The sequence below is a fragment of the Cordyceps militaris genome, assembly GCF_000225605.1.
Source record: "Cordyceps militaris CM01 unplaced genomic scaffold CCM_S00001, whole genome shotgun sequence".
NCBI classification, from domain to species: domain Eukaryota; kingdom Fungi; phylum Ascomycota; class Sordariomycetes; order Hypocreales; family Cordycipitaceae; genus Cordyceps; species Cordyceps militaris.
In genome coordinates, this window is record NW_006271969.1 from 4,889,909 (window position 1) to 4,913,329 (window position 23,421).

Here is a 23,421-nt window from a genome sequence, read left to right on the forward strand (position 1 = left end):
CAATTCCGGTTCCTGTTTGGAACGGGCCGAACGCCGGGCAAGCGGGGCAGGGGAGCTCCGCCGCCCGGCCCGGAGAGGGCCTTTTGGTCGTTGCCCTAGACAAAACGTTTGACCGAGATTTCAGATTCAGCGCGTGAAAAAACGAGGCTTCAAGTTGGGATTCTGCCAGAAACCGCTGTCATCATCATTTGTGGACCGAGCTGCATCCGAATAAGGTTGTATGTAGTTGTGGCTATTGCGTCAGCCGAGGCTGATGATATAGATGGGCTTCTGCAACTAGATTATATGTACCTTGAAGCAAACTTTATTCTCATCAGGTTTCCTGCCTAGATACATGCCCTGAAATACAACTTCCTACGTCCTTCTCATCTGCATTCCCACCTGGGTGCCACCACAATGACCAGCAGGATGATGATTCCCGACGATCAGGAGCCGATTGCCATTATCGGCACGGCCTGCCGATTCTCTGGACAGGTCTCCTCTCTCCCGACGTTATGGGACCAGATTAGCAATGTCAAGACTGGTCACTGCAAAGTCCCATCGAGCCGCTGGGATGCCGACCTTTTGCATCATCCCGATCCTGACAGAAAAGGCACCGTAAGAGCAAGACCGTGGTCAAAACTTCAGACGAATGTTTGCTGAGAAGATGATTTATTTTTTAGATGGCCGTCAAGCATGGCTACTTTTTGCAAGAAGATATCAGCCACTTTGATGCGCCCTTCTTCTCCACAACAGCCAAGGAGGCGGCAGCGATGGATCCCATGAAGAGACTGCTACTCGAAGTCAGTTACGAGAGCATCGAAAATGGTAAGGTCATGTCTTTCATTGAACCAATCTTCCAAAGCTTAATAATCCACTAAATCTGTGTAGCTGGTATTCAAATGGAGAACCTGGTCAACTCCGACACAGCTTGCTACGTCGGCTGCATGACCAACGACTACGAAATCCTATCCACACACGACATGCAGGATATGGGATACAGTGCCGCTACAGGCATCAGCAAAGCCATGACGGCGAACCGCGTATCGTGGTTCTTTGGCCTGCGAGGGCCGAGTCTGACCCTCGATACGGCCTGCTCGTCGAGCCTGTACGCGCTTCATCTGGCGTGCCAGGCGCTGAAGCTGGGCGAGACATCGCAGGCCCTGGTGGCCGGCGTCAACATGATGCTGCACCCCAACTGCATGGAGCAGTTCTCCGCCATTCACATGCTCAGTCCGGAGGGCATCTCTCACAGCTTCGACGACCGCGCCAACGGCTACGGCCGCGGCGAGGGCATCGGGTGCATCGTCGTGAAGCGTCTCTCGGACGCGCTGCGGGATGGTGACACGATCCGCGCCGTGATCCGAGGCTCCGGGGTCAATGCTGACGGCAAGACACCGAGTCTGACACAGCCTAGTACCGAGGCGCAAGCAACCCTCATCAGGAGGACGTATGCGAGCGCAGGGCTGTCGCTCTCCTCTACAGAATATTTTGAGTGCCATGGAACTGGCACTCCTGTTGGTGTAAGCAGATTTGCGACTATTCTTTCCAAAATCCCCACCTGTCCATCTCCAGACTGACATGAAGAGATAGGACCCTATTGAGCTGAGAGCCCTCGCCACAACCATCGGAGGCGCCCGCGCAGCAGCTGGTCTTGGCCCTCTATATATCGGCAGTGTGAAGCCCAATGTCGGCCACACGGAAGGCTGCTCTGGTCTGGCGAGCATCTTCAAGGCCATTCTGTGCCTGGAAAAGGGCATGCTGGTGCCTACATATGACGTTCAGAACGTCAGCCCCAAGCTGCTCCTCTCTGATTGGCATCTGGCTGTGCCCGCCGAGACCATCAAGTGGCCCAGCTCAGGCCGGCGGCGTATAAGCGTCAATTCCTTCGGATTTGGAGGAGCCAATGCCCATGTATGATTCATCCATCATGTCTCTAGTCGCTAGTCACGCTGACGTTTCTTTTTTTCTTTTTCGCAGATTATTCTCGACGACGCATATCACTATCTCAATGAGCGCAACCTGACCGGCAATCACAACACAACCGTCCACGATGACGACAGAAGCTCAGAGTCGGGCATCAGCATGGGACCCTCGACGCCCATGAGCTCCCTCAGCAGCAGCAGCGTCCTCGGTTCTGGAGCAGCCTCGTATCGCCTCTTCACATTCAGCGCCCGTGACCAGGCCGGCACGCAGAGGATGGCAAAGGAGTATGGAAAGGCGCTCGGCAGTGCCAAGTTCAAGACCATGAGCGGTAAAGAGCTGGACGACTTGGCGTACACGCTGGCCGTCCGCCGCACAGCCCACGACTATCGCTCGGTCATTGCCGCGTCGTCGGTCGACGAGCTCTGCGCCAAGCTAGATCGGCCTGTCCCCAAACCATCCCGCGCATCCCGTCGCGATCGGAACCTCATCTTTGTTTTCACGGGACAAGGCGCGCAGTGGCCCACCATGGGCATTCAACTGCTCCGCCACCCTGTTTTCGAGAACAGCGTTCGGGCGTCGCAGGAATACCTGGCCGCTCATGGATGCCAATGGGATGCGGTAGAGGAGCTCAAGAAGACGGCAGAGGAAAAGTCCCAGATCCTGCTGCCAGAGTTCAGCCAGACGCTGTGCAGTGTGCTCCAGGTCGCACTGGTCGACCTCCTGCGCCACTGGAATGTCAAGGCTCGGGCCACCATTGGCCATTCCAGCGGTGAGATTGCTGCCGCGTACGCCGCGGGTTACATATCCCACTCGGACGCTATCAAGATTGCCTATGTCCGAGGTATCAGCTCGGCGGCTGTTACAAAGGAGGGTGCTATGATGGCAGCCGGCACCTCTAGGGAGGAGGCGCAAGCCTATCTCGACAAGCTGCCCACCACCACCTCTGCCTCGGTGGCCTGCGTGAACAGTCCCAGCAGTGTTACGCTCTCTGGCGACGTGGAGGCTATAGACCTTCTTGAGAAGATGATCTCCGAGGACAACAAGTTTGCGCGGAAATTAAAGGTCAAGACGGCGTACCACTCAGCGCACATGCAAGAGGTCTCGACTACCTATCACGAACGCATGGGCGAGATAACGCCATTAACTGAACGCGAGCACAGCGACAGCGACAATGAGACCGTCATGTTCTCGTCGCTCACAGGCAAACTTGTTGATCCTCAAGAACTGACTGCTCAGTACTGGGTTGCCAACATGTGCGCTCCTGTCGAATTCGCCGCCGCCTTTGCCGCTCTCCTTTCCCACACCGAGCCTCAACAGCAACAGCAGTCGGCGAGCCTCAAGGCCAAGCCAATCCGCTGGGGCGGTCTCGTGGAAGTCGGTCCTCACTCTGCTCTCCAGGGCCCGGTCCAGCAGAACATTGCCGCCGCCTCCAACCAGTCGGCCAAGGAAGCTCCGTACGTCGCGCCCGTGCTGCGCGGCAAGAACGCGGGCGAGACGGCGCTGTCTGCCGCGGGCGAGCTGTGGAAGGCCGGGTTCGAAGTCGATCTCGCGGCCGTCAACCGGACGCCCAGCCCGTCCTCGCTCTTCTCCATCCCCAAGGTGCTCACGGAGCTGCCGACGTACGCGTGGAACCACGCGCGGGGCTTCTGGCACGAGTCGCTGGCCGACAAGTTTGCGCGCTTCCCCGTGGCCGCCCGGACCGACCTCCTCGGCGTCCCGGAAGAGCTGCAGGACAGGAGCGCGCCGCGCTGGAAGAACTACCTGCGCAACGCGGAGAACCCGTGGATGGAGCAGCACAAGATCACCGGCACCACGCTGTATCCCGGCGCCGGCATGCTCATCATGGCCCTCGAGGCGGCGACGCAGATGGCGCAGGCGACGGCGCGCAAGGTGCACGGCTTCACCTTTAGCGACGTCTCGTTTGAGCGCGGCCTGGTTGTTACTGATGACGACGACGCAACTGTGCACACCAGACTGAGTCTTGTGCCGATCAAGGATGCTGCTTCGGCGGGCCAATTCGCCTTTACAGTGTCTTCTACGACAAACGGCGTCGCGTGGACGCAGCACTGCCATGGTAGCATTGCCATTGAGTATGACGACGAGTTCAATAAGCGCAGCGACATTGACGACGACAAGAGCGCGAACAGCCTGCTTTGGACACGGCAGACGCAAGACTACGATGCTATCCGTCAAGATGGGACGGCTACCGATGTGGACATTGACGACTTCTACGAGCATCTCGAGAGCAAAGGCATGGAATACGGCGAGTTGTTCCGCAACGTGGTCTCACTGACCTCCGTTCCCGGAAAACTCGCCGTTCATGGTTCCGTCGTCATCCCGGACACCGCCTCCGTCATGCCCGCCAACTTTGAGTATCCTCACACCATCCATCCGGCAACCATGGACGCCATCTTCCACCTCTTGCTGGCCACCGTCAACGACGGCGCCGTCACCGAGGAGGCCGCCGTCCCGTACCATCTTGATTCCATGTTTGTCGCCGCGCAGCAGCCAACGGGAGCCGGCACCACTTTCAAGGGATACAGCAACCTCACAGGCAAGTCTCACGGCGGCCGCCAGGTCATTGGCGATCTTGTCGTCTCTGATGAGGCCTGGTCCGCGCCCAAGATCCAGGTCAAGGGATTTGCTCTGCGCCAGGTCACCTTTAGCGATGCATCGGGCGGCAATCCTGCCGACGGAGAGGCTTTGGAGAAGAAATGCGCCGTCCTGAAATGGAACAGGGATGCAGACTTTGCCCGAGCTTCCGATGCCAAGACTTGGTTGGATCATCGCAAGCACAAGCGTGCTCTTGACTCTGTTCTCTTGGTTTTGAACGACGGGTTTGAGTCCTTTCAAGATGTCTTGGCTGAGATTGACAACCACCAAGGAATCCGCCCCGGTTATGGGCAAGTGGTCGGTCTTGCAGTCACGCCTTCTTCACTCGAAAATGCCAGAGGTTTCGTGTCTGACAAGATCTCACTTACACTCTGGGATGGCAAGTCAGTACCCGAAGTGTCCACCTCCTCGTTGATTGTCGTTCTGGGAGCCTCCAACACTCTGCAGCTGAGCAGCTTGCAAAGTCTTGTCAACGATGATGGTCATCTGCTCCTCTGTTCCGATGAAAACACATTGGCCAAGGAGGATCTGTCAGACTTGCAACCTTCGGCGATCAATTCCACATCCATCGTCCTTAGCAAGGCAAAGACAGAGGTGAAGGATAAACCGTCTACAGTCTATGTTTTACTTCCACCAACTCCAAGCGCGTCTCTCTCTGACCTTTCCTGCTCCATTGAGGGAAGCTTGGCCGATCTCGGCATTGAGATTCGGCTCCTCACATTGGAGACTGTCATGACCACTGATCTCACTGGTCAATTCGTCATCTCGCTGTTGGAAGTGGACGCTGCCACCATCTACGCCTGGACAGAGGCCGAGTTCCAATCCTTTTACAAGGTCGTGTCCACTGCCAGCCACCTCTTCTGGGTCACAAAGGGTAGCCTGCTGGAATCCTGGAAAGCTGGTGTGGAATTCGCCCCGGCGCAAGGTCTCCTGCGCGTCTTGAGAAATGAGTATCCTCTTGCGTCGTTCCCGCATCTGGATCTGTCCGCAGCGTTTGATCTGGAAAGTGCCTCTGGTGCCAAGTTGGTCGTGGATATCTGGCAAGCCTCTCTGCAGGATGAATCCGAGACCGAGTTCGCCGAGTTGAAGGGCGAGGTGTACATCCCCAGAGCTGTAGACGCTGCTGGTCTGGATGAGGATCTACAGCTTGAAAGCGGTGTTGTCAAGCCTCAGCGCCGGCTGCTGGGAGATGCTCCGTCCAGTCTGAGACTTGCATCCAGTCTCCAGAACGGCGACCATCTTTGGGTCAATGATGAAGACTTTTTGGCTCGGGACGGAATTGAAGCTGATGAGGTAGAGATCGAGGTTCGATTTGTTGGACTGAATGGTCTTCTTCTCTCAGCAGCCACCCTGCAAGACAAAGTTCTCGCCAGCCAAGCTTTTGATGCTGTCGGTGCTGTCTCCCGCGTCGGAACCAGCGTCAACTCTTTCACAGTCGGGCAATACGTCATCATGCACAATCAATCTGGAGCATGCCGATCCCGCCTTCGCCAACATTCTTCGCTCGTCGCCGCTCTCCCTACCAGCCTCAAGCCTGAGGAAGCCGCAGGCGCAGTCAGTGCTTTCATGGCAGCACACTATGCTCTCTCCAGAATCGCCCAAGTTCAGAAGGGCCATGTCGTTCTCATTCACGATGCTGCTTCGGCGTTTGGCCAGGCCGCCATCCAAGTCGCCCAGTCCGCCCAGGCGACCGTTTACGCGCTCGTTGGCAGCGTGGACGAGAAGAGGAGCCTGATGGAACAATACTCATTGCAGGCCAGCTCCATCTTTGACTCGAGTCAGAAATACTTCGCCGCTGCCATTGAGCAAGAGGCCAGCAAGGGCGTCAATGTGATTCTCGCCAGCCAAAATGGCCCAGCTGTGGCGCTCTCGCTCGAGCTGCTCGCTGACTCTGGTTGCTTCATCGACTTGACTGCGGGACAGGAAGCTGCTACTTCACCTACTCTCAGCTTGCCTCGATCCAAAAGCTGTGCATCCCTCATCCGCGTGAACATGGGACGTGTCTGGTCTGACAATCCCGCCATTGTCCAGGGCCTCTTCCAGGAAACGTTTTCGGCTTCCATCGCCCCCATCTTGCCAGTTGCCATGTCCTCGGTTGGCAGCACCAAGCAGGAAATCGACGAGCTGTATTCCAATCAACACGGCTCTACCGTCTTGTCTATTTCAGATAACGACGCTGTACTCATGCTTCCACCAGCCTCGGAACCATTCAGCCTCGACCCGTTGGGCACATACGTCCTCGCTGGAGGCCTCGGTGCTTTGGGTCTCAACATTGCCCACATGATGGCTGATCACGGCGCCAAACACCTCGTCTTTCTGTCTCGATCTGCTGGCAGCAAGAATGAACCGGATCTGGAAAAGTTCCGCGCCAAAGGTGTCAAGGCTGATGCGTACAGATGCGATGTGAATGATGCCGCCAATGTGGCCAGTGTATTCGGCAAGTTGCAGGAAAATGGATACGTTGTCAAGGGTCTTATTCAGTGTGCCATGGTTCTTGAGGATGCCATCTTTGAAAACATGACGCATGAGAAATGGACCCGAGCCTTTACACCAAAATCTCGCGGATCTCGAAATCTGCTGGCTCAGCTCCGCCCGAACGACGATCCTTTCTTCATCCTCTTGTCCTCTATTACTGGTGTCATCGGAAATACAGCGCAGGCAAATTATGCCTCCGGGAATACCTTTGAGGATGCTCTTGCCCAGCACGCCAGAGAACATCTCGGCATCCGAGCCACTAGCATTGACGTTGGTCTCGTCGCTGACTCGTCTCATTTCACAGCCGCGGGCGGCTTTGGTGAGCTCAAGAATTATCTCAACCGATATCAACATCGCTGGGTTGGCTTGAGGTGCACTCTGGACGAGCTCTGCACTGCACTCCAGTCCATTATGAGATCCACCACATCAGATGGCAGCATTTTGCCGCCGCAAGTCATCTTGGGTCTCGGGGATACTTTCTCACGTGCCTTGGGTGGCACGGGTTTCCAGCGAGATGGCAAGTTCAATTTGAGACTGATCAAAGATGACGGGAATGGCGACGGTAGCGGCGCTGAGCGCGTGGAAAATGTGGAAGAAAAGCTGAGAGCGGCGACTTCTCTTACCGAGGCTGCTGAAGCGGTCGAGCACGCTCTCAAGTTGCAAGTCGCCGCTGCTTTTGGCATTGAGGTCGAAGAGGTTGATGTTCAGCGTCCTCTGCCTGAGCTTGGAGGTAAGATACAGTTGATCATGACAAAGTCTGGACTTGCTTTAGCTAACTTGCAACAGTTGACTCTCTCAAGGCAGTTGAGCTGCGTAATAAGGTTTCCAAGGAGATGCAGAGTGATATTTCCGTGTTTGAACTATTGAGTGCGACACCGTTGGCAGAGGTTGCAGTGAAAATTGCGTCGAGGAGTGCCTTGGTGCAGGTAGAAGCTCCGAAGGCCTAGAGCGGAGGAAAAGTGATTCAAACTATTTCTTTATTGTTATTCTCTCAGTTATTGTCTTTATAGTGACCGCTCAAATGATTTCAATTTTTGTTAAATTATTTCTTGACTTTGAAGTGCGTTGATGGTGGAGGATGATGTAAAGTACTAGTCTTCAAGAGTTAAAATTATCACTTTAAATATCGTGACTTCTTATGGAGCTACGATAAGAATTCCCGATCAATCAATCATATGCCGACCTTGTAATGATCATGTATTCACAAGTAACATTCCTGCGCTGTGCTCACCAACGATCGAATTATGAGACAACCGCGTTTTATTTTGCGAGACGAATCTAAAGTACATAACTCGCCTTATTCAACTCTAACCCTCACTCTCCTTGGGTTTGGAATCACGCTAGGATACGAAAACACATTTTTCTCGTGGTCCATAGATTTGCAGAGCAAAGCATAGAGTGCCCAGACACCAGCAAGCAACGGGCCGAGGCCGACAGCGAGACCCAAAAGAAACGTACTTGATCCGGAGCTGCCCAGATCCAAAGACGGAAGAGTAAGGTGGTTTATCGATGGCAGCTTGTTCGAAACCTCTTTGGCAAGTTTCGGGAGAAACGGCAGACTGGCGCCAGCACCAACCAAGAGAAGAGGCATCAATAGACGAGTCTTGCTATCTGATGAAGACTTTCCAGCAGGCGCTGCCGTTGTTTTGAGTGCAGGCGTCTCTTTCGGTTCTTCTGCGACGAGTTCATGGCTACCCTCGAGCCTGCCAATGCAAAACTTGGCCATGCTTTGGACCGCGCTTTTGGGATGGCCTGCGTAGTCAAACGACTCGGTCGCATCTGTGCCGGCACTGTCTTTCAAGACATCTACGCCTCCGGGATGATCCGCTGCGTAGGCAGTCAAGTTATACACTATACGCATTAGATGTAATTTCAGAAGGTCAGGTGTCGTGAGTATAATTACCCTTGCCGTGGACGGCTAGCCAGAGGGTGTCTGCTCCCTCATACTTGGCCAGTTCAGCGGCCGTGATAATTCTTGGTTCTTCAATCGTTTGTGTTGTCATTGTCGCCGTTTTCGTTATTGATTTTTCCGCCTACTCTGTAGCAGTAAGAGGTTTAACAGTGGTGGTAATGAACTGGAATCAGTAAGCAAGCGGATAAATGGAATGACAAGCGACAAGGAGAACTCTAGTACTGGCAGAGACAGAGACCAAAAATGCCCAATAATAATCGTGCAATTACTACGACAGGAACTAAAATGTATCTACGTGACACATCTCTAATGCGCTAAATGGGAAATAACGGATTGGGAATGCATCGTGAACTGAGCTGACAAGGCCCCAGGCTCGATGCTTGGAGATTCCGCGTAAGGAGATACCGGCAGTCACCTAGAGTCGATGTGGACATGCCCATCCCATGCTGACAGGCACAAAATTAAATATGCATTTTCTTTTTAAAAATGGTTTAGTGTATGTACTATTGGATTTTCTTGTCCAAATTTGGAACGGTCCGTTCCGTGACGAGCTACCCTAGCCTCAGCTGTCCCGCACGCCAGGCAAAGGAGAGTCTAAACCAAAAAGAAAAAGAAAAAAGCCAGGAAAAATAAAGAAGAAAAAAGGCAAGCTTCTAATGGTCAAGGTAGAATTAGGCACTGTGAATCTGCTACCTGCTGGCCACAATGCTCGGTGTGAGGCGTAGTTTTGGATACGACAGGCATCCCATCCTCAGCTCAATTCTACTGAAAAGTCAATACAACATATTCTCTGGGAAATCTACAGAAAATGGAGGTTAGAAAATGATGATACCATTGTAAGCTGGCTATCGACAGTTTTCGGAACAGCAAATAAAGTGTGACCGCGGGAATGGAAGATATGGGTTAATACAACTTTACAATATTTTTTTTTCCTTTTTTTTTAAGAATAATTCAGTCCTTTACTAGTCACCTTTGCACGTTCTATTCCGTCTTTGTTGGTGACGGCCAAACTGTTCGACGCATCGGAGTCGCGTAAAAGTTAATCGGACGCGTCACCAAAAACTCTGGATCGTACACGACCGGCTCCTCGGTCGCATTCTCAAAGTGATAACGATACACCAGCTCAACGAGCACCGTCTTGACCTCCATCAAGGCCAGATTCATGCCCACGCACCCGCGCTTCCCTGCCGCAAACGGCGTGTACAGCCCTTGTCTGTTCATCTTGGCCGCAATCCCGTCCACGGCCCACCGGTCCGGCTCGAACCGGAGGGGGTTGTCCCAGTACCGCGGATTCTTGTGCAGGCTGGGGAAGCAGGGGATCACGATGGAGCCCTTGGGCACAAAGTAGCCTCCGGGCAGCACCGTGTCCTCTCTGGCGTTGCGCGCCGTCTGGAAGCTGGGGTTGTGCATGCGCTGGACTTCCTTGACAAACGAGTCGAGGAACTTGAGCGCGTGGACCTGGTCAAATGTCCACTTGCGCTCCCCGTCAGCCCCGTTGTCCACCAGCTCCTGCAGAAGCCGTTCCTGGTTGCCCGGGTACTGGACCAGAGAGTAGATGCACCACGAGAGCAGCGACGCGCTGGTGGTGAAGCCGGCGCCGAGCAGGATGACAACGTTGGAGATGAGCAAGTTCCGCGCCAGCCCCTCCCCCTTGTCGTCGCGCGCGCGCGCGAGGAAGTCGGCCATGCACGACGCCTGGAGAGACGCGGCCGGGTCGCTCAGCGGCAGCGTCGCGCTTCCCTGCGTGGTGCACTCGTCCACGGCCTTTTCCACGCTGGCCCAGAGCTCGTTCTTGGCGGCGCGCAGGTGCGCGGGCTCTCCAAAGGGCAGCTTCCCGTACCACTGGGGGCGCAGGCTCAGCTTCTTCATCAGATGAAGCCACTCGCCCAGCACCTGGATCGTCCTGGCCGGCTTCGTGTCGAGCGCGTCGAAATGGCGCAGGTCTTGGTTCACCACGACGCGCCAGATGACCTGGCCCGCCAGCTTGAACATGTAGTGGTAGACGTGGAAGGCCTGGTCGCTGTCGGCCACATGGTCCAGCACGGGGAAGATGGATCGGGCCGCATCCTGGATCAGCGGCGTGTGGTGCGCCACGGCGCGGGGAGAGAGCGCCGGCGGGACAAACTTGTGCGCCTTTGCGAAGACGGGCGAGTCCGAGTCGCACGTAAAGAGCGCGTCCTGCTGCGTCATGTAGAACAGCGGATGCGAAGGATCCGACGTGTTCTTGGTGAAGATGTGTCCTTCGCGCAGCACGAACCGCGAGATGTCCGGATCGTTGGTCTGGTAGATGGTAGTGCCCATGCTGACGGTCTTGATGACGGGGCCGTAGCGAGCAAAGAGGCGATCAAAGTTGCCCACGGGATCCGGGTACAGCTCGTAATAGTTGCCAAAGACGGGCAGGCCTCTAGGGCCGGGAGGCTCGCGGACGGAGCCGCTCTGGTCGAGACGCAGCTCAACGGCCTCGCCATGTTTCCTGACGTCCTGCAGAGTATCTAGCTTCCCGCCGGTTTTGCTAAAGAACTCGAGAGCTACAACAACGCTGATTAGATTTCAGAGACAAAAAAAAAACAGCAGAAAAGGGGAAAATTTACACGCATGGTTGGCAAAGTTGAAAGTCTGCCCCAGACTGGACTTGAGCTGATCTATGGACTGGAACGAAGATGTATCGACGTCGCGACTGCCGAGATGACGAGCACCGCTTCCGCCAAGATAAAAAAGCTGCTGCATTTTCAAGAGACAGACGGCAGTCTTTGCAAGGATTTGGTTATATGGGATGAAGGTGTGGAGGGTAGTGCAGCCTAGATGGGCTTATACTTGTCGCCGGCATTTTCATTTACACTTTATTGCGCATCAACCGTCTTTGGACGGATTCTTTCTCAATCGACAATTCAGACTGCACTTTGCTGTTTCTGTTTCTGTTTCTGTTTCTTGTTCCCCCTCCTGTTCATGAAATGATTCTTTGCCAAGCTTTTCTCCTTGTGGCACGGCCCGAAACTCAACTGTCCGCCTCCGGGTGCTTGGACCTTGGCTTGGCTGCTCAGCCTCGGAATCGTCCCGCATTATTTCTGCTTGGAAGAGGAAAAGAGGATTCAACTATTCAACTACCGTTTTCAGTCATTGGCCGGAGTCCAACTCGACATGTTCCATTTTGCATTTGGAATGCCGGATGCTGGCCGCCGGCAATGAACATGGCTGGAAACGTTGCAACAACAACAATATCCTGGTAACCCAGCTGCGCTTTGCAACCCTTCTGAAACAGCGAAACTGACTTCCTAGATGGGATGAAAAAGGGTACGGCAATTTCCACATTCATTTGAGGAACAGACTCATGCCAAGTTGTGAAATTGTGAAACTGCGCCCACACTCAACCTCAACAGTATTTAATACCCATTACCAGTCATCTTCGCCAAAGATATACTACTACTTACTCCACACGCTGAAATTATTCCACGCGACACTTATAATCACCTACTCCGTCTCGCCATAGCAACATCACTCTCTCCCCATGTGTGGCTTTGTTGCGAGCTGCGTCTGCAGCGTGGCCGAGGATAACAGTGACATTCACGGCCACGTCATTGGCAAGACGCAACGTCACCTAGAAGCAAAGAAGAAGGCAAATGGCTTCGAAAATGGCGTAAGTGGAGTTGCGAATGGAGCCAATGCCCACGCGAACGGTGTCAATGGACACTCGAATGGCATAAATGGCACCACTGGCACAAATGGAACAAACAACCACATTCCCATTTCCAACGGCCACAAACTCAACGGCCACTTTGATGGCTTCTTTGACGGTTACTTCCGTGGACACATCAAAGGCTATCTCAACGGCCAGACCGGCCAGACCGGCCAGCTCACCGACGACACGCTCGGTGACGAATGGACCGATGTAGTCAAGCCCACCACCAACGGCGACGCCCTCCAGACCCTCAAGGCCATCAACGGCGCCAAAGAGGCCGCCGGCACCGCGGCGCGCGAGGCGCTCGCCAAGCAGATCCAAGCCGGCGTCGACGCCATCAAGCACCGCGGCCCGGACGGCTCCGGCGTCTGGATCAGCCCCGACGCCCGCGTCGGCCTCGGCCACTGCCGGCTGTCCATCAACGACCTGTCCCCCAGCGGCGCGCAGCCGCTGCACTCGGACGACGGCCACATCCACGCCGTCGTCAACGGCGAGATCTACGACTTTGACCGCCTCCGCCAGGTCTGCATCGACGAGCACGGCTACCGCTTCACCGGCAGCAGCGACAGCGAGCTCGTCATCGCGCTCTACAAGATCCACGGCGCCCCCGCCTTCCTCGAGCACCTGCGCGGCGAGTACGCCTTTGTGCTGTACGACGAGCTCGCCAAAAAGGTCATTGCCGGCCGCGACCGCTTCGGCATCAAGCCCCTCGTGTGGACCGTCCTCGGCAACAGGGTCGTCTTCTCCGCAGAGGCCAAGGCCTTTTTGCCGCTCGGGTGGAAGCCCGAGTGGAACGTGCGCGGCATCACGGACAGCGGCTGGATGATGGACGACCGCACCGTCTTCAAAGGCGTGCGGAAGCTCATGCCCGGCCACTGGATGGAGGTGACGGAGGAAAAGGGCGTCGAGATTCACAAGTACTGGGATGCCGAGTATCCGGACAAGGTGAGCACGCCTCGTTTGCAGATGAATTCACTATTGTTGTAAGAGTCGACGACGCTAATACATTGCAGACCAAGCCGGATCCTCGCAGCATCGAGGAAATGGTTGCCGGAGTGCGCGAGCGACTCGTCGAGTCCATTCGTCTCCGTCTGCGCGCCGACGTGCCTGTTGGTATCTATCTTTCTGGCGGCATTGATTCCTCCGCGGTAGCCGGCATCGTCACCGATCTGGCACGAAAGCAACATGTCAAGATTGGCAGTGAGCAGGCCACCCGCGTCGCCTGCTTCAGCGTACGCTTCCCTCGCGAGTCAGGCTACGATGAGTCTGGTAAGTTTCTCCTTGTGTTGTTTCTTTTCTGAGTGATCTATAAAAACGTCTAAATTCTAAACAAACAACTAGACATTGCCGACCGAACCGCAGAGTTTCTGGGCGTCAAAATCCACAAGATTGATGTCGACGAGCAGCGCATGGCCGACGACTTCTCCGACGCGGCCTACCACTGCGAGCACCACCACTTTGACCTCAACACGGTAGCCAAGTTTGCGCTCTCCACGCTCCCGCGCGAGCACGGCATCAAGGTCGTGCTGACCGGAGAGGGCTCCGACGAGCACTTTTCCGGGTACCCGTACTTCCCCGCCGAGTTCCTGCGCGCGCGCGACGGCGGCATGCCCGACTCGATCCTGTCGCAGAACTCAGCGCTGCGCGAGGAGCTGCAACAGTCGGCGAGCGCCGAGATGAACGCGGTGTGGCGGTCGCAGGGCGCGGCCGAGTACGAGGGCGCGTCCGACTCGCCGCTGCTGGCCGACGCCGTCGGCAACACGATGCCCGAGTCGCTGCTCGCGTGGCACCCGGCCAACAGCCTCTTCCAGGGCTGGGTGCAGGACCAGTACCAAGGCCGGTGGGACATGCGGGACACGGTCATGGCCGGGCACTCGGACGAGGTGCGCGCCAAGATGCGCGACCGCTGGCATCCCGCGCACACGGCCATGTACATGTGGAACAAGAGCACCCTCATCAACGTCATCCTGTCCTGCCTCGGCGACCGCACCGAGATGGCGCACAGCATCGAGGCCCGCACCCCGTTCCTCGACCACCACCTCGCCGAGTACGTCAACTCGCTGCCGCCCAGCACCAAGCTCAACTACATGCCGCCCACCGACGCCGCCGGCGAGGACAAGGTCGACAACTTTTGGTGGAAGTCGGCCGGCAAGGCCCTGCGCCAAATCTCCGAAAAGTGGATTCTCCGCGAGGCCGCCCGCCCGTACATCACCGACGAGCTCTACAACCGGAGGAAGCTCCCGTTCCTCGCCCCGGCGAGGTGGCCCGCCGACGGACCCCTCCACAACATGTTCAAGAAGCTGCTGACCCGCGAGGCCGTGGAGAACCTGGGCTTCGTCGACTACGACGTGGTCGAGCAGGCGCTCGGAAACGCCTTTGGCGAGAATGCCCAGTCGACGGCGTTCCGCATCCTGGCCTACACTGGTGGCTGGGTGACGCTCTCGCAGCGCTTTGGTGTGAAGAAGGCCACGGTGACGGAGAACGGCTGGCTCTAAATATTGCCTTGTATTTTATACCACGAACAGAACGACAATTTCATGACAGAAAAGCTTTTCATAACTTGACATTCGTATGGTGGACTCTGCATGTATTTATTTAATCTGACCCGGGACAACCATCGAATGTCTCAGTTCATTTACTTGGTCCGGAGCCGAGTTCGGCCCACATTCCCGGCACAGGTCCGCACACACAGTTCGGCGTAACCTGCGACACAACACTCTTATAAATTAGAGGAGTTGACTAGTAGGAATTTTGATAACGAGTCGTATTTAATAGTAACGTCATAACGTATTACAAAAAATATGAGATATTGTAAACGGCCCTATGATTCCTAACAACACGCCCACCACCTTGTTGGTTCGTTGCGGTGGTGGAAAAGCATAATTCCAAAAGTGAAAATACATTAAAACTCCATCTACGTGTCTGTTTGTGTCAATTCCTTTATTGCATGTTCAAGTTCTACATTGCGAATTCTGGAAGCAAGGACGAGACTTTGAGGCAGTGTCAGAAATACAGGTCAAGCCATTAGCGATCGATCACCTGACGATCGGCAGCGGGGCAATCATCACAATTCTATCATACAATGTGCTATCCAACATATCCAACATTCAAAGTCCAGGGCTTCCATACTCGTGTCCTGACCAGTTTTTCTCATCCCAGACCTCGCAGCTTCACCCCGCCGAACAAATTACCCCTCCCACCCCTCGCGCGGCATCCAGCTACCCTCTACCGAAGATGGCTTCCGATTCCGGCTTCACCCTCACCGTCCTGGGCTGCGGTGCGTTCCCGACCCCCTCCACATGCTCTTGAACCCCCCGCATGGGCTAATTCTCGTCTCTAGGCACCATGGGCATTGCCATTGCCAACGGCGTTCTCACCTCGCTGGCGGCGGGCGTTGCGCCCGCCGCCGACGTCCCCGCCTCGCTGCCCTCCAAGTTCATCGCCTGCGTGCGCAGCTCGCAGAGCGCGGCGCGCGTCACAACCGCGCTCAGCGCCCACGCGGCGCGCGTCGAGGTCGTGCGCAACGACAACGTCGCCGCCGTGAAGAAGGCCCGCGTCGTCCTGCTGGCCTGCAAGCCGTACATGGTGCGGGACGTGCTGGGGGCGCCGGGCATGGCCGCCGCGCTCGCCGGCAAGCTGCTCGTCTCCGTGTGCGCGGGCATCACCGCCGAAGCCATGGAGGCGGCCATTTACGACCATGCGGGGCAGGAGGAGGTTGCCAAGGACGCGACGCGCTGCCGCTGCATCCGCGCCATGTGCAACACGGCCGCGCTGATCCGCGAGTCCATGACCGTCATTGGCATCTCGACGCCGCCGCTCGCCGACGAGGACAATGCGCTCATCACCTGGATCTTCAAGCAGATTGGCGACGTCGTCTTCCTGCCCGCCAGCAACATGGACGCCTCGACGGCGCTGGCTGGTTCCGGCCCCGCCATGTTCCTCCTCATGCTCGAGGCCGCCACCGACGGCGCTGTTGCCATGGGCATTCCGCGCGCCGAGGCCCGCCGCATGGCTGCCCAGACGATGAGGGGCGCCACCGGCCTGGTCCAGAGCGGTGAGCACCCTGCCGTGCTTCGCGAGAACGTCTGCACACCCGGCGGTTGCACCATCGGCGGTCTGCTCGTCCTCGAAGACGGCGGCGCTCGGGGTACCATCGCCCGCGCCATCAGAGAGGCTACTGTTGTTGCCAGCCAGCTTGGCAAGGGCGTGCAAAACGTCAACGGTACTCGTCCGTACCTGCAGTAACTGAGAAGCAAAATGATATAGAATTCACAGAAAAGGGTACAAAACTAGGAAAAGCAACATATAATTTCTTTTACATTATCCTGCCGAGTCCTACAGCATAGTACACATTGAATTCTCGTTCCCAAACGCCGTGAATATGATTACAAATGTACCCAACATCTCCACTGGGAGGAAAGAAAGCCATCTACTCATCTACTCTTGTTCGCTTGCTAGAGGTGGATTCCGCATCGTCGTCCAACCGACGCTTAGCCTTGGTTGTGGTGACCGGGCTTGAACCGTGTGCTGACAGAAGCCTAGCATACTCGAGCTCGACACCTAGCAACGTCTCACCCAGCTTCTCAATACGCTCAGGCAGATCAATCTGCGCCAAAATGTCCCGGTTGTGCCTGTACAGTCGCTGCTTAACGAGGAGCTGCCATAGTCGCTCCAGATGCCTGTCAGTAGCAGTTTTTGAAGGAACCTTCTCATCCGGGTCGATGCGGGGGCGAACAGAGTCGGGAAGCTGAGACATGACGTGCATCTCTAGGACGCGGGCAAACTGGCGGGGCGCAATCTTGACCTTGGCCCGGATAGCCTCGAGATTTTCGCCACCCTGGATCAACTGCGGGATCAGTCCTTTCTTGCCGACTTTGACGTTTGGATTTAGTTTCAGAGCAGCAAACTCAGGCACGGTGCGCAGATATTTCAAGTCGCACGCATCTCGGAGCTCGTCAAAAGCCTCATTTGGATTCTCAATTGTGAACTCTTGCGTCGAGGGCTCTTTGAGATAGTGGTTATAGATGGACCGGTATAGTCGCGCGCCGTTCCCGCTACCTTGGAAAGGAGGCAGAATTAGAAATTGAGAAAGTCGCGTGCGGCAAGGGAGTAGCGCCATATCAAAATCGCCGCGAGGCAACTCCCAATCGTGGTTCGGAGAAGCAGGAGGTGTAGGCAGAGCTTGAAGGTAGTAGAATCGGTAGACAGTCGAGTAGCCAACAAAGATGTAAGAGCTTTTCTCTGGATCAGCGGACGATGGTTGCTTGCGATAGAGAAAGAACAGAGTCCAGCGATCTGCATCAGGCATTTCAACCTGTGAAGAGTTGGTTTCAGGGGCCTGCCCAATGTAAGATCCGCCCTCGATGAAGAGGAGGATCAGTAGCTGAATGCGCTTGTTCAGCTGTTTGATGGCATCGTCCGCCAGGGATCCCTTCCAGATTTCGTATGCACCGTCGGCGCCATCAAAGCTCGCATGAAGCTCTCCGGGTGGTTTCCAGTCATCGCCGAGCGTTTGCGAGTTTATCTCGAAATCTGACTCCGTGCGAAATGCGACTAGGAGCAGTTGTTAGCATTCGTCGCAAGAGCATTCTTGCGGACAAGGTCCTACCATCGGGAAGCTGCGCATCCTCTTTCAGCATTCCTACGACATCCATGGGCTCGGTCTCGCCAATAGGCGTGAATTTGCGGCTGTACGACGTTTGTACATGCGGGCGCATGTCGTTTGCGCGGTAGCGCAAGTTGATCTTGAGATCCTTGTAGCCAAAGATTTTTTCATCCTCGCCAAATATGGGGTAGGTGAAGCTCGGATGAAAGGTCGAGATGAGCTGGAGGCCCGAGGGGGTTGGCGAAACGAGACTGACGTTCAAGGCCGTATTCGAGTCGGCGAGCCCTGGTCAACAGTTGTTAGAATTGGCACCTATCGGGTTGCAGACCTGTGAACTTACACTCCTCGAGATCTGGAAGTGCAGCCATGATCAATTCAAAAGGCTGAAGGTGCGCCCAAATTTGAGACTCAAGCGTTCGGAGAAAAGAGCGTGTGGTTGAGGCACAGGAGATGCAATCGGGTGCCCTGGTGAAGCTTGGAGGGTGCGGCGCGTTTCCTGGTTTGAACCGCGTTCGCGCTGGTTAAGTGGTTCTGGCCTGAAATACAAGGCGGCAATGCACCTTGCCTTACAGTATGATCTGGAGAGCGTCGTTCATATGATGTGGAAAAAAAAGGTGTAAGAAAATAAAAAAAGGTGTGAAAATTCTCTTTTCTAGTTCCCCCTACGTAATATGTTTTTTTGTCATTTGATGTCGTGAAGATTGCAGGTGGCGTGCAGTGATGTGATTCTTCACAGACCTGTGTTACTTTGTTGGTTATTTGTAAGTATTATGGCAAGTTCCGTTACCTTAGTAGGATATTAGGCATAATTTTGGGTAGGAATTTGATTAATATACGTGACTAGCTTCTTCATTACAAGGACACGCCTCTAACTTTCATCTCTATAATTTTCATATATTTTGGTTAATCCATGCCCCGGAATCGCATATAATCTCCTCTCTAATCTGGAACCCTGCTGTTGAATTAAATGTCGTGCTCCCAAAGCATTGCCCTGGCCAATCCGGGTCCTTGGCGTTGTTTCGCCAGCAAACCGAGTTGCACGGACTGCTCTTTCCGGCGGCGATCTCTGTCTTGTTGCTGATATTATACGCGGCACACAAATCGATGCAGTCGTTGAGGCTCCCCACGGCCTGGTTGATGACGTTTACTGGGGGCTGCTTGAAGCTCCGCGCGCAGATCTTGCGAAACTGGTAAAGACTGGAGCCAGCTCCATTGTAGATGGTGTTGTTGGACGATGGACAGTCGCGGTAGAGCGTCTGCGTTGGGCCAACAACCTCGGTGGAAGTGGTGAGTGTTGGAGGCTCCTGGGTGGTTGGCGTGGGAGTCGTTGAGCTGGCGGCGTCCGAGGAGCTCGAGGGCATGCTCGAGGAGCTGGCAGTCTCAGAAGGCGTAGACGCTCGAGGATGTGAAGTCCTGGCCACGACTATGCCAGCTGCCACGCCGGCCGCTATGCCGCTTGCTGCGAAGAACAAGAGGAGCACGAGGAGGCAGACCCTGAGGCGCGTGAATCGTACGCCGCAGAGGGTAAGACCGCTGGCCGCGACGGCACTTTTGGGTGACTGAGATGCGACGAGTCTTCTTTTCTGGAGGTGATGTGGGTGAAAATCTTCTCCTCTTGTACCTCAATCGGCGCCTCGGGGACATTGTTGTGGTATACTTCGAGATCAGAGTACCCAATCGCCATGGAGCGCGGCGCCTCAGCTCTTGAGGAGGGAGCGAGATGGTGGGTTCGATTATGGCAAGTGCTGGAGTTTTCTGAGTGAGATTTTTTGAGAAGGAAACCGAGATGTTAGGGAGGATTGCCGTCTAGATGAATTATAATAATCTGTAAGCGCCGACGTCCTGCACCCCCCCTGCGTCCTTGGGGGCGTTGCCGTGATTGGCCATCTGCATAGGTACGGATCGAGAGCCACCCAAGAATTGATCCTGTTCGCTGATGTTTGTTTCAGGTCCCCTGTTCCTGCAGAATGCAGCCTTGTCGTCCTTCTTTTATTGGGTGGTGATGGCGCGCCTGTTTTCCGTTTCCCGCTTTCTGCCTGTCGCGATGGTGATAAGTACGTAGGCTTCGCGGGTGGTCAGTCTCGTAGCTAGTCGTACAATCGCATGGACCCTTGTGTAACTACTGCAACATGTCAAGGTTGGGCAGGTGGCACAGGTTGGCCATGAAAGTTCTGGGAAGATCAACAAGTGCTCAGACGGACTATCTTGGTGCCAAATGCAGCCGCGCTTTGAAGCACCAACTAGCGAGGTCGTTGGGTGACGGCATGTACATACAATGCCTTGACAGAACTTCATGGTAGTCAGTGATTTCCGGTCTCACGATAACGAATGGACGTGGAAAATAATTGTTTGACGCATGTGCTGTCCTGTGAATCAGTGCGTGTTAATTGGTAACTACCTGTAGGCTTACCAAGCTCCCTACTTTAGGTACATACACCCACTGTAGTTACCTACAGGTAGGTAGCCGCCACGATGAGGTAGCCGTAGAGGTAGCAAAATCAGCTACACAAGCGTGGGTAATAATCTTGGTGAATTTAAGAATCAAATGATATTATCTATGCCATACTTTCGCACGGTAGCAGCAATGGGTACTGTATGATGTTGGGCAATACTACAGAACACAGGCTAACGCCGCTTAACAGTGGCTTCACGGACCCGACTCCCGACTTACGTCACGAGGCCCTCCCGTAGGCTGCGACTTTGCGAAAACACCATCCCCCGTCTTACTTGTCGCAATACTCGAATCGGCCCAGCTCGGATGGCTTCAAACTCTGTCTTCGAGTATGTTTAACACAACCAGTCGCCCGATGCCCGTGGGCTCCATTATCTTTTCCATCGTCGCGCTCCTCGTCATCTCCCTTGTTGTCCTGCTCATTCTGCGACACTATCTGCCGCTCCGGTCCACGCCGGCATTCTACTCTGTCCCCATCTTCTTCGCGATATGGCTCCCGTCCGTGATTGTGCTCTTGGTGCCGATAGACCTGGCCTCGAGCTCAGGAACTGACGATGACGGGACGCGCGGCATCTGGCTCCCCGAACGGGTCATTCTTGTCTCATGGAGGATAACGTACTGGCTCACGTTTGCCCTGACTTGGTTCGTACGAGATGGTACCCGCCGTGAATCACTCTAACAAGACGTAGGTTCCTACTACCGATTCTTGGCGAATACTCCGACGCTGGATATCGAGAGCCCTACGACCGACTCATGTACTCGCTCCGATCGAATGCACAATTTTACTCCGTCATAGTGGGTTCCGCCATCATTGGACTCGTATACGTCGTCGTTCGATACGATGTTACGTATGACTCTCTCAAGTCCGTAGTAATGGCTTTGGCTTACTGCTGGGGTTTGATCTTCGCCATCTACCTAATGGGACACGGGCTAGTCTCCATACCGAAGCGCCTGATCCGCGACGCCAACATAGCGAACAAACTGCACCGGATGCAAGCCAAGGCGCCCAAAGCATACGAGAAAATGGAAGACTCTGTAACGTCCTTGGAGGAAATCGAAGCTCAAGTGGCTGAGCTCGCGAAGCGCAAAGTTGGCAGCGCCGCCGACTTCCGCGACTGGATCGAGGAGTTGCAGGAAATCGCCAACATAGCCGAGACAAGACCGCACGCCACAGCGTTTGATGTGAATACCATGGATCGAACTGTACCAAATATTTTCACGCCGAAATACCTGGCCGACTTGACGCGGCGACTGGTTCGAGCTAAGCACGCGAGGTCGCGCTTCGCTCATGAGTGGCACGATTTGGTGAATGAGGCTGGGAAGGCACAGCGGATCCTAGACTCTGCGGCATCAAAGAAGCTTGAATTCGGGGACGCATCACCCCATGCGGGGATATGGGACAAAGCCAAGCTACTCAACCCCTATACCAGGTATCTATGGCATTACCAGATCGGGCCGTACATGCAGATTGGTCTGGGAGTACTACTCGCCATGGCGTCGGCGTGCATCGTTTGGTCCGAAGTTGTCAAGCTGCCTTTTCCACACCTGTCCATTATCCGTCTGAGTGTCATTCATCACTGGGTCGGCGACAAGGCGGAAGTGGGCTTCGCCGGACAAGTCATTTCTGCCTTTTGGATCTGCTACATGTGCGCTGCCGCGCTCGTGACCATGACCGAAGTGAAGGTCTGGCGCGGACGCGCTCTCGTGCGGCGCAACACCGGCTACGAAGCGGCCTTTTGGTACGCCATGCAGGTTGCCAAGCTGACCGTCCCGCTGTCGTACAACTTCTTGACTTTCTTGTCTAGCGAAGTGTACACCAAGACGGCCTTTTACGGGTTTCTGGGCCGTCTCATCGACTTTACCCACCTCGGTCGGTGGTTTGACGACTTGTTCCCCTACTTTTTAATCATTCCCGTCCTCGCCGCCACGTTTGGCTTGTATGGCAGAGCGAAGCGTCTCTTTGTTGGCATTGACCTGCTCGACGACGACGAGGAAAACTTGACCGGCTATGGCACGGGCTCGTGGCGCGAGGGCCGCGACCTGATTGAACGCGAGCTGGGCGGCGAGACCGTCCGCCGCCGTGACGAGCTGTTTGCGAGGCTGGCGGCCGCAGGCAGCGGCAACAACCGGGCGGCGCCTGTTCTGTCTGTACCACCGGGCGAAAGCGCGTCCCGCGGTGCACCGAGAACAATCGGTATAGGCTCGGCCACAGGAGCCCAAAGAGCGGGTGCGTCCTCCTCCCATCGCTACCTGGACGATGCGCCGGAAGACGACAGCCTGATTCAGATCATCGGTCACCGCATGAAGAACACGGTGGATAACATAGAAACACCCAAATGGTTCCAGGACCTGGGACAGGGCTTCAAGAAGCCCAAATGGATGGGTGGCGGCGAAAGCAGTTCGGCCGGCTCAGAAAGAAGCGATATCCGAAGTTGGTTCGGTGGTAATGGCAGCAGCAACAGCAGTGGTGGTGGGCAGATTCGACTGTAAGAATAAACTCTCGTATCTTTCTTGAATTCACTTAGCGAAATAGACTTTTTCATCTACAGAAGCAACTGTGCATAAGCTGTCAGCGGGCCTCCCCTTGCAGTGTCGAGAAACAAGTCTGTAATATCTCATATAGAACCAACCCAAACTGCTCCATCACCGCTCCTCCTCAACAACAACGACAACATCCTCCCCCGCCCCTCTCTTTCCTCTCGCACCGGGCTCTCAAACCGAATCCACCGCGCGCCGCGCAGCCTGTAATACCCCGACGCCCTCTTCAGCGCGCGCGCCCAGCC

General features: G+C 55.2%; 7 protein-coding genes across 7 annotated transcripts; 4 read left to right on the forward strand and 3 right to left on the reverse strand.

Annotated features, from left to right (window-relative positions):
- Window positions 1-396: 396 nt before the first annotated feature.
- Window positions 397-7,940, forward strand: CCM_01518 (Beta-ketoacyl synthase; the record flags this gene model as incomplete). Its single annotated transcript, XM_006666674.1, has 6 exons — window positions 397-597; window positions 663-807; window positions 871-1,502; window positions 1,573-1,893; window positions 1,960-7,723; window positions 7,780-7,940. 6 exons carry the CDS (start codon window positions 397-399, stop codon window positions 7,938-7,940), a joined length of 7,224 nt encoding a protein of 2,407 aa, XP_006666737.1.
- A 350-nt stretch (window positions 7,941-8,290) lies between these two features.
- Window positions 8,291-8,996, reverse strand: CCM_01519 (cytochrome b5 reductase, putative; the record flags this gene model as incomplete). The annotated part of the gene is made up of 2 exons (XM_006666675.1): window positions 8,291-8,844; window positions 8,897-8,996. 2 exons carry the CDS (start codon window positions 8,994-8,996, stop codon window positions 8,291-8,293), a joined length of 654 nt encoding a protein of 217 aa, XP_006666738.1.
- Window positions 8,997-9,886: 890 nt separating this feature from the next.
- Window positions 9,887-11,632, reverse strand: CCM_01520 (cytochrome P450 monooxygenase, putative; the record flags this gene model as incomplete). Its single annotated transcript, XM_006666676.1, has 2 exons — window positions 9,887-11,433; window positions 11,497-11,632. The coding sequence occupies 2 exons, from the start codon at window positions 11,630-11,632 to the stop codon at window positions 9,887-9,889; spliced, it is 1,683 nt and encodes a 560-aa protein (XP_006666739.1).
- Window positions 11,633-12,410: 778 nt separating this feature from the next.
- Window positions 12,411-15,076, forward strand: CCM_01521 (asparagine synthase; the record flags this gene model as incomplete). The annotated part of the gene is made up of 3 exons (XM_006666677.1): window positions 12,411-13,526; window positions 13,595-13,850; window positions 13,923-15,076. 3 exons carry the CDS (start codon window positions 12,411-12,413, stop codon window positions 15,074-15,076), a joined length of 2,526 nt encoding a protein of 841 aa, XP_006666740.1.
- A 739-nt stretch (window positions 15,077-15,815) lies between these two features.
- Window positions 15,816-16,826, forward strand: CCM_01522 (pyrroline-5-carboxylate reductase; the record flags this gene model as incomplete). The annotated part of the gene is made up of 2 exons (XM_006666678.1): window positions 15,816-15,858; window positions 15,922-16,826. The coding sequence occupies 2 exons, from the start codon at window positions 15,816-15,818 to the stop codon at window positions 16,824-16,826; spliced, it is 948 nt and encodes a 315-aa protein (XP_006666741.1).
- A 184-nt stretch (window positions 16,827-17,010) lies between these two features.
- Window positions 17,011-18,554, reverse strand: CCM_01523 (histone acetyltransferase type b catalytic subunit, putative; the record flags this gene model as incomplete). The annotated part of the gene is made up of 3 exons (XM_006666679.1): window positions 17,011-18,134; window positions 18,190-18,471; window positions 18,527-18,554. The coding sequence occupies 3 exons, from the start codon at window positions 18,552-18,554 to the stop codon at window positions 17,011-17,013; spliced, it is 1,434 nt and encodes a 477-aa protein (XP_006666742.1).
- Window positions 18,555-20,969: 2,415 nt separating this feature from the next.
- On the forward strand, window positions 20,970-23,128 carry CCM_01524 (LMBR1-like conserved region; the record flags this gene model as incomplete). The annotated part of the gene is made up of 2 exons (XM_006666680.1): window positions 20,970-21,280; window positions 21,328-23,128. 2 exons carry the CDS (start codon window positions 20,970-20,972, stop codon window positions 23,126-23,128), a joined length of 2,112 nt encoding a protein of 703 aa, XP_006666743.1.
- Window positions 23,129-23,421: the final 293 nt, after the last annotated feature.